Here is a 10820-nt window from a genome sequence, read left to right on the forward strand (position 1 = left end):
CTTACCAACAACGTAAATATTTTTTTTTTAATTTCTTGAATATAGGGGGCGTATTTCAAACATTTTTAATAACTTGGTCACATCAATTCAAAAGTTACAATGAAATCGCAGAGGGATGTCAATTCCATGCCTTGGCCTCTCTTCGCATTAGTGAAGGTTAATGATCAATTATACATACATATTTTTTTCGTACTAGCTTTCTGCAAATGTTCATTTTCAAATAAAATTTCATGTTTGATTAATATTAATAGTAGTATATACTGCACTAAAGTAGTCATAACATCAAATGTTTAGTTTTAAATAAACATTTATGTGTAGACAATACCTACGTGCTACAAGTAACGTGCAAGAAAAAGAGAAAAGAGTGGGAAAATATTTTAAGAAAAAAATCCGCCCAAGAAAACAGAACCTGTACAAAAGATCATGAATTACTACTACATAAAAACCAGAACCTAGGATCGCAAAATAAATTCAGCGAAAAGAGAGAAAAGACACATCGTTTATTTATAGGCGTTTTCGTCAATTAATTTGCGTCAGATTTAGAATTCATTGCGGAGTTAATTCATTCGGAGATGAATGGAGAAAAAGAAATCTTTTAATATTTTTTGAAAGCTTAACTTATCGTGGCACATCGTTCAAGGGAGCAATGATTAAGTTCAGTATCTGATTTAGCAGGCGGAAGGGGAATAAATTGTAAAAGTGTGTCTGAAGTACGAACACAAAAAATGGCGACACGTTTTCGTAAAGTCTCTCGTGTTCTGGTACCGACCATGACGGTCAAACCCCAATAAACGTTTCTTTCTGTGGATTTCTGGGTTTTCTCTAATGGCGCTGTTGAATTGTTTCTTGTATTGTTATCTTTTCAGTGATAACGAAGTCATGTGCTGATCTCGTCTGTTCCTTGGTCTGTGGCCACCTATAGCCACCCATGCATTGAATGCCCTCCCCAATCGTTTCACCAAGGGGTTTTTTAAGAGGTTTGGGGGGTGGGGATGTGGGTTGGAAATTTACATGTAGAGGTATAAAGATTTCATCAACTAAACCACAAGACTATCCCGTTTCTTACTCAATTTTCCAGATAACCTTAAGAAATAAATTAGAAGGAAATTTTCTCTGCGAGGACCTGTTGATGGTTCCCTGTTGTCATAATTGGTTGGGAACTATCGCCAACTGGGTTCAAGAATGGAGTAACACTTTGAGATATGCGGGGTTTTTATCAAGAACGTAGGTGGGATTTACATGTTTTCCGCATTGAGCTAAGCGACCTTTAATTAGGGTTAATCTATGTTGACTACTTGCTGAGATAAACGCCGTTTTAAGTTTGTTTAAATTCACGTTTGGTGGTCTGCCCCTTCACAAGATTAACGTTTAAATTTCTATGTATTTCTACGTATTTCGCATTCCTTGGCGCTGGAGACTTTCGTTCAGAAATCGTATTATCTGACGAGTAACAAAACGCAATACTAGTACCATTTCAAGTGAACCAAAAAACTACGTCATCAAGAAGATGTAACGCAGAGACAGTAGAAAGTACATTGTAACATTTTCCTTTTGCTCTATATATAAGCTGTAAAGGTTAATTCTTTAAAATTCGCGAATACGTAACTACGGCTTGAAGAGTTCATTAAGATTTTCGCCTTAAAAGAGGAATCTTCTTTAAATCGATGTCGAAGTATTTACACAGAAGTTCTTAAAGATACTCAAAGTTTGACTTTTCTAATCCCTATTCTTAAAACCCCTTTATGAGTGATAATAACATTGTTCGGCTAAGCCCTTTGCAACCCCTACGTTTCCCTTAAATCGACTAATCCAATAGCGGTCCCTTTGATGGTTTTCGACAGGTGTAGTTTTGAGATTATATGTGGGGCCTTCAAAGCCCTCATAATCAAGCATTATCCCATAAAAGGTGTATTGTTCTCTGCGCTCTGAATAATAGCTCTTTAGGGACACCCAAAATCAAAATATAAAAATGTATTTTCAAAACTACGGATTCTTAAAGTTTACTTCTGAAACTACACTAAGAAAACTCGATTCCTATTGTGCCATTTTTTTTTTTTGGGGGGGGGGGGGTTATTTTATGGTTTGATAGACTGAATATTTAAAGAAAATGTTGTGTCCTTGTTTTTGGAACGTTATAGGTGTGCACCTATGTACGGTAGCGTTGTTCCTGCAGATGTCATGATTTTTGTTGCAGATAGACATGTATATTACATTAATGATATTCGATGGCATTTCTCGATTTTTTTTTTTCAATTATCCCCGAGTGCATCAACAATTACCACTGAGAATATTGTCTTTACTGTTTGGAGGACTACATATGATTGTTCATGCTTTAGACACTGCATGGCTGTAACTAGTTGCCACTTACCCGTTTTGTATTCTGGCCACCCATTGGATGTCATGTATTTTCTCATTTTGCTGCTCCAACGAAGTTCGCAGCTGAATCTGTCGAAGCAATACCAACCACCTAGAAATAATCAGAGATATTTGTTACTTTGTAGTAATCCAAAATATTGCTAAAATACAACGTTTACAACAGTGTGGGACATTCAATAGGGTTAAACTGGCCTACCTTCTAAAAATATGATCCATTTTTTGCTGCCATGAGATTTTCTTAAATAATACCTGAAAAACAATATGAACAGTAATGAAAATGTTACAGTGTATAAAATCTATCTGTATAATTCAAATATCTTTAAACCATGAATGGACCTCCAAAAATTCATTGAAACACGATAGCGATTTTTTATTATTCTGATCTTGATCCGAAATTATTCGTATAAGATACCGTTACTCTGTTATATTTACACTATACATAAATTTATAAGCTAAGAATATTAACAGATATTTTATTTTTAAAATTGCATGAATATAATTGTATTAATATGATATTAATTACAAGTTTATAAATTGATAATCAAAAACATCAGCTTGCTTAAGTAGACTAAGTATTTCATGCACAAACGATAGTTTCTTAGTTTTCCTCCTTTATTAATACTCTAATACAAATTCTGAAATTAGACCGGAGAATTGTTTCTATGGTCAAATATTTCATGCTGCACATGTTTCCATCGAGTAAATGCAGGGTCAAAAACCGCTGTTAAAAAGACGCTCTTTTTATAATCTTCTGTCAACTATAATGTTTGTAAAGCTATCAATGAATGAATAAGCTGAGTTTTTTTAAATACATGATTTGTTTACTATACAAACGTTTGCAGTGCCGTAGATCACTTCATATAAAAGACTTTAAAAATGCTTGAAGAAGACTTCGAAGATATTATTGGAAGAGGGAGTTTAACCTATGGGTGTAGTTAAAGAAAAGCCGTGATGGATAAAAGTGTACGTTGATTTATGAGGGTTGCTTCACAAGTATTTATCAAGTGCACCGTTCATTGGAGAGAAATGGGCAAATTCGCGCGACTCTCGAGAGCACTCGAGATTTCGAGTGTTCGATATCTTAACAGTTATCCTATCAGTTGTCACAAGCTTTTGATATCGAGTCAGAATCAAAAGAGTAATTCCAGGACCAAATCCGCAGAACGGAAAGATTAAAGGAGGAGAAAACATTGTATTTCGTATGGTGGGCCTTGCTATAGACTTTATGACGTCTGCTGGTCCATTCCAGACCCCCCGAAGATCTTTGGTCCCTATGACATCCTTAGAGACGGTCGTGATTCGCAAATACACGCGCAACGACGTCATTCCAGCGTTGTGATCGCTTGGGACTGTTTGCAAAGCGATGCTTAATACGTCACCGCGAAATCTTGGTCAAATGGCGTCAGCAGTTCTTGTTTATTGCCAATGTCCCCACGGACATGAAATGGCTCGCACCATAAAGATATCAAACCGATTTCCCATCCTATATTTGGCTAGTTCAAAAGTAATTTTATCTTATTTACCAAGGTTTCGTGATTCACACAATCCCCTTTTCCAGTGATCGAAAATTAGCAAAATTATTGATAGAAACAGATCTGAACAAAAATCGGGAACAAACCCAATTTGCGGACAATCCCCTTCGTTCCGATTATAAAACGCAGCGCCCCTATTTTATACTACAAGGGAGTCTTTTTGTATAAAGGTCGATATTCTCCCAGCAGGTTAGGGTACTTTTTCACGGCTTCAAAATTCAGATCCGAGAAGACTTAACTAATTAGCGACTTCATTATCAAACATCAAAGCAGGGTTGATTCTCTTTCCCGTTTGATATTCTCAGACAAATTGTCTTCTTTGGCCATTGAAGTATTATTACCTACTGTGACAGAAGATGTTTCTTTTATGTATATGTGAGCCAAAACCTTAGATATATATTCAAATGATTTCACAATACGAAAGACCTATTAAGTTTTGATATACAGTGTTTTCTCTATTCTTTATCCAAAAGTAAGTAGATTCATTTTCCAGCACTGATTGTTTAACAGGAGATGTTTTGGAACATCAAAGGGAACGTAAAAGACCATTCTTATCGTACAATAAAGATCCCTTCTCAAATATTTTTGCAACAATTTCATCAGCGTTTACCGTCGTCATAAAAATATCATTTCTCAATTAGCGTGATAAACTAGAATGAGTGCACGGCATTTCAATTTTAAGTTCCTGTGTTCTTATTCCCCGTATCATCTATTCGAATGATTTATTACGCGCCCAAAATAACCAGGATTCATTGTTTTTTCACCAGCTTTCGTTCCTATACTTAATCTTCCGTGTTTTCTTATATGTGCACATTAAAGCAATCGTTTCGCCTTTGTTGTGTTCAAACACTTGCCAGACCCTGTTATTCTCACTCAAGCGCTTGATGACCTTCTCTGTAGCGCTGGCTTTGATGGTGGAAATAGTTTATCAAAATTTCGACAAACAATTTGTTCCTATCTCGTATTTATTACTGATTATTGCCTATTTATTGAAATAACAGGCGGGCATAAATTCTTTGAGAGAGAAAAAAAGTACAAGATAAAAAGTGTTAACAAATTATCATGAGAAAAGACACTTTGTAAAATTCGCGCAAGAAACCGTACACGTAAAACTTGAATTTCTTGAATTTTGAAAAGTGAATTTTGAACTAAATTTATCAGTCAATGATTAATTGATGAAAGACTTACATGCATTTAATTAATAAAACGATATGATTGATAAATTGTAAATGTTTCTTTAATTAAACTTCATTTTTGAAAAAAAGATTTAGGATAAGATTTTTTAGGTCGTCAAATTATAAATTGACATTACATGTACATGCGTGTAGTTTTAACCCCCCCCCCCCCGAACACACACCATTTTACGCACAACTTTACTCTCTGGATAGTATCGATCAAAGTTGCTCCTTCAAGTGAAAATCAAAAAGACTAGTCATTCTAAGTGTTTTTATAACAACCCTGGTCAGGTTAGGGAACCACTATATCTTTGAAGCCTAGCCTTTCGTTTCTTTGTACAAAGCTGAGAAATCACTTTGAACTTTCTCTCTTTCTATCTCTCTGCTCTCGTTTCCTACGATCCTACTAGACGTTTTAGTTGGCTTGTTTCGTGAACAAGTCCCTGAATGCGGACTTGAAAGAAGACAGGGGATATATCAGATCGGTGCTGCCTCTATTTGAAGTCATCGAATTGTACATTTGTCATGTTTTATCGCAAGAAGATGAAAGGTGTTGCTTTGGATAGAAAATAAACAATCTTTCCAGAACAAAAGCCCGATATTTACACCAAGACGATCCGCGAGTCGACAAATTAAACGAGAATTTTCTCTATAGTGTTTATTTGTTTTGTTTTTCTCACACAGACGTTGTCTTTGAAATAAAAACAATTCTTTCTTCTTCTTATATTTGTGCCGATGCACTTTGCCTTCTGTGATGTTGATTAGAAGCGAGGATGGACCAATTGCAGGAAATAGTTCTATCTTTAAAACAGCGGGAATAAAGAGAAAAATATATATATATATACGTTTGTAGTTTGCACACATCAAATACATAATTGTTGGCTGATGATACGAATGTCTTTTTTATGCGAAAAAAAAATGTTTGAGTTTAAAAAAAAAAAGAGCGAATTTGCTTTCTTCAAATCTAACACTTTGGATTCATTGTGTTGCACTACAGTGTAAGGCTAAAGGTCACCTTTCTGAATGAATCTCTTAAATATATAAACCAGATATTTTGGATAATCTAGATTATAGCCAGAAAGACAAGATGTTCCTTTTGATATAGACCTGCAGATTAAAGATCAGGACTGAATGCAGACACCTGGTTAGCTCAGAAAGAACAGATTAAAGGCGACCAGGTGTGTTGGAGAAAAGTGCAATTTTGGCTGACATTATAAAAGGATTATACAATATTTTACTTTGTTCCTTTTTCTGCTTTATAATTTTCCGAAGAGCTGAGCAAGATCAAATTTCGTAATAGGGTTCTTAGCTACTTAAACGGATTATTCCGGCTTTTTATAGCTTCATGAATGACCAAAAGATATTGACTCTCGACTTAGGGGGTGTAGCTAAAAGACGCAGAGACCCCGTTGGTAGCAAATTGCGACAAAGGTGCAACGTGAGGAATTTTGGGTAATGCTGGATCAGTTGCCAATACTCTATTACTTTTGATTGTAGAGTATTTTCTCTCTCATTTTTGCAACGCCTAGCAAGTATTGTATGTGACTTATTAGATATTCTTATTATACGAAATCGCGATGAATGATGTAATTTTAAGAAGGGGACTGTTGATAACACCTTTAATTTCAACTGTCTAAAGGTCTTTTCATCTCGGCTAATATAATATTCATTTTTATGAATGAGATCGCGAACGAAATTTTGATTGTGAAAGTAAATCTCTCAATGACGAAGAAAAAACTCATTTCTCGTTTACTCCCTTTGACGAAATCTCTCAGAATTTTTCATACAGGTACCCCAATGACAGAATAACGAATTTCATTCCGAATCGCGGAGAGCGTTGCTAGTAAAATAGAAATCCCTATAACGTTCCAGCCGCGATGAAAATTAAACAAACATCAGTACGTACACAAAAATATGAATGAAACACGAGAGCCACAGATAGATCAAAGGCTGGGATATTTGAGAGAACATTTCCAGAGCGTTTCGCCTCGCGCCCCGCACAATGCCGCAGGGATCGAACAGTAAACACAGATAAAGTCTGTCCCCCAGAGCACGCTTTGAAGGGACACTTATTTATCTACCATACTTTATCCAAAACCAAAGATTTTACTTCTGTATTTTCTCTCTGAAGTCGAGGCGATGAAAGAAACAGTTCCCTTCCAAAGTCTCCTATGCTTAGCACTTTCTCGTCCTCTGAAGAATTCGCAATCGTGCTTGTCAAGCGGAAGTAATTGTTACAAAGTATTATCTGAGTACGGAACGTTCTCTCATTTGCAGCATCGTTAATCTCGACCTCTACAAACTCATTACACTGTTTGGTTTTTTTCATGGCAAAACCAATTGAATACTTAGAACAGCAAGGATCCATCTATTGCACGGCTCGGTTCACTTTAAAGATATGGGTTGACGAGATGGAGAATGACACGAGATATTTACGATATGTAAAATATTTCATTGAGCCCCTCTTACCACGATTCCTTCTTTCCATAACGATCCAATACGCCTCAAAACATTACAATGGGGCACTTGAAAAACAACGTAGCTTAGGTTGTATTAACAAAGTGGAGATAAAGTTTAGACATATTTTCTCCGTATCTATACCCTATAGATCTGCGGACGATTGCCACACATATCGAAAAACCTGGAACGGAAATTCCTCACTGGAATGTATAAACAATACCATTGAACCGCTGAAGGACACTTACTATAAACATTTCCAAATACTCTCTCTCTCTCTCTCTCTCTCTCTCTCTCTCTCTCTCTCTCTCTCTCTCTCTCTCTCTCTCTCTCCAATCTTCATATTGTACTAAAAATATTTTTATAACAAAAATGTTATCAGACCAAATGTCGTCTGCCTTTAAAGACCACGTGGTACTTACCCTGCACGAGACCCATCATTGCATGTCACACTTGTATTCCTGAGGTAGTGCCGACGTAACTTTGGTATTTCTTTCACGCCACAATTGTGCGACTTTTGAGCAATGTCTTTCAGAGATTTCATAAGAGTGTCTGTATTTCCGAGACTCTCCAGCTTATTTACATCTAACGGCATATCTAAACGTCTCGCCATGCTTGATGCATCGTATATTGCACAAACCCAAAATGTCACAATGAAATATATTTTCGTCATTCTAATAAAAAAGGTACGTTCAGTATTTTATATAAAAGTATTTTGCTATAGATATCTATATTTCTAATGTTTGTTCACTTGATCATCGTTCCACATAGCATAAATCACATCTAAATTTTATAGCCATCCTCGGTAGTTTGTGAATGAAAAAAAAATGGTGTAAATTTCAAGTCAAGTAAGTGAGTATCAAGTAAAGTTGAATATTTCCATGTTTGTTAATTACATCGCACTTTCATGTAACCTTTAGATTCCACTGTCATTTTCGTATACGTTACGGAAAGCAATTGACAAAACACTGTATTTTTCGTGAGGAGATCAAGTATAGGTACAACAGGTGGCATTTCTGTGAAATACCAGCACTGAAAATCCTATTTCAAGTTATTCTAATTTTTCAATTATATCCTGCGTCTTGTTTTTTTTTTTCTTTTTTCTCTTTTAACGACAATTCATCGATGTAAATAAAATCCAAAATCAGGCTCCATAGTATGAATATATACGTCCACAATTGATAAAGATTCGGTGTAAATATAAATTGAAATTCCAACAACAAAGTGTGTTTGTGCTATATTTCAGAGATCAAAGTCGGTTTAACAAACTTGCTTGTCTCACTTCAAAGTTATTAAGGAATAATCATAACCGCCGCTTTATAACTCCAATATAATGCTCTTTTCCTCTAGTCCCGCCGATGGTCACTAACATACTATGCAAAATCCCGAGCGCAAGGTTTTTATACAAATAGTTTTTATTCGCTTGTTCATTTGTCTCCTTTCATCTTTTATCGTATAAAGAACAGTTTATAATAAAATTACTACAATGAAAACAAGCATGATTGAGGCCCCGCCCCTTTCTTTTGATTCTACCTGTCATCGTTATGAATATTCATGAGGTCGCTCTCTGATTCGCCCCGATATCTGTCCGGTCCCACTTTTCTCTTGTTATAAATCAGAAAACCACGATTAACCGTGATAGAAACCTTGTAGCACATGTGTTTTCTGTACCGTTCGGCAAGCTTCAAAGAGACTGCGATTAGAGATGGACAAGAGGATTTTTGTATCTCCCATACTTGAAGAGTATCAGAGCATCGGTGTTCATAACCCGAGAATTGTTGGGGCATTTTCATTCCTTTAATGCTCAGATTGTAACACAATTTTCAGATCGACGAATCGGAACGAGCCAGAATCATTAAAAAGCCTGCCGTAATTATTGGGGCCATTAGCGGTTATGAATGAAAACGAGCATTAAATGTGGCATTAACAAACGAAGAAAAAACTTCTCGCGAAGTTTAACGCTACTTTGCTTTGGTGCGCTCCCAAACTGCTGCTATTTCAGCGTTGAGAAATAATTGCATTTTTATGAAGAAAAAGAGATTAAACTTGTTTAAAATAGAACAAATTTAATTCAATTGCGATCTCAATTATAACAACAAAACATATTCAAATGGTCAGAAGGTATATCGAGTGTGCTTTGGGTGTACAACCTTTTTTTAATAATAAACCGGAGATCGACTCTCTGTTGCTCCATTACATGCTAGAACTCTCAATTTACCCATTCCTTAGGGTAATGACTTTTTCCGCTTCCATGCTCCTCGTACACGAAGCCTCGGTGAAAAACACTAATAGCCCAGTGTGTTTGTCAATGAAATAATTATAGAGGTATAGTAACTTCAATCGATTTAATCCATACTTAACGTACTGAAGAATCTTAACAGGTGAAAATTCATATACATATATACAACCTTCTTCTGTGAAATCTAATTTAAAGGTCCTTCGACGACGAAATCATGGCCAATTCACAAAATACACACAATTTGCAGCAAGTGAAAGGACGAATTTATCCCAGTTTTAAAGAATTGGCGACGAAAAGTTTTGAGAAATATTAGATTAAAGTTTTATCTCGAAAGAAAAATCTAAACCGGTGACGGGTCAAAGAGTAAATTCTAATCCATACATTGATGTTTTTTAACGAGATCAATGTATAGACCGCATTACTTCTAAAGGAATCAAAATATTTGATATTTCAATTTGATCAACGTTCGTAATTTAGCGGTAAACAAAAATATAAACAGGATTCAAGGAAAAGATCGATATGGACTGAACTGATATTTTATGTTAGTTTGAGAGGGGAAAACACCCTAAATTAAGATGGAATTTGATGAGAAAATTGAATGGAAATTTAGTGTGAAAATTAAATGGTATTTTTAAAATATATGGTCATAATATATTTCAAAACTTCGTCGTAGTTAAACGATTAAACTGCTTCAAGACAACTTCAATGACGATAAAGTGTTAACATTGCAGAGACATATTTTTTAAATGTACGTTTATATACATGTATTTTGATAGAAAAATTTAAATTTATTTTAAAAAACCGGAAATAGAGCAGGTAGAAATGTGGCTAAGTTATTGAAAACTGCTTCGACAAATTCACATTTCGATTTTTCCCATCCCATATTATTTTGGAATCTTTTCTTCTGATTTCTGTGGCAAATTGGAATTTGCACTGAGTTTCTTGAAGCATGGTAGATGAACGATAATCAGGATATTTATGCCTATGTGGCTTAAATTTCAAATATTTCTTCATTTTACGAAAATTATAGTGACATTCGTA

General features: G+C 35.4%; 1 protein-coding gene across 1 annotated transcript in view; it reads right to left on the reverse strand.

Moving 5' to 3' along the window:
- LOC128183704 (palmitoleoyl-protein carboxylesterase notum1-like) overlaps positions 1–9012 on the reverse strand; it is a 15181-nt gene extending 6169 nt beyond the window's left edge. Inside the window, exons 1-3 of the mRNA XM_052852826.1 lie at positions 7963–9012; positions 2573–2625; positions 2369–2467 (exon numbers count right to left, since the gene is read on the reverse strand). Coding sequence (XP_052708786.1) covers positions 2369–2467; positions 2573–2625; positions 7963–8213 — 403 coding nt within the window. The 5' untranslated portion in view covers positions 8214–9012. The remainder of the gene's footprint in view (positions 1–2368; positions 2468–2572; positions 2626–7962) is intronic.
- Between the last annotated feature and the right edge of the window lie 1808 nt (positions 9013–10820).

This window comes from Crassostrea angulata, chromosome 5 (genome assembly GCF_025612915.1).
Source record: "Crassostrea angulata isolate pt1a10 chromosome 5, ASM2561291v2, whole genome shotgun sequence".
Lineage (NCBI taxonomy): Eukaryota > Metazoa > Mollusca > Bivalvia > Ostreida > Ostreidae > Magallana > Magallana angulata.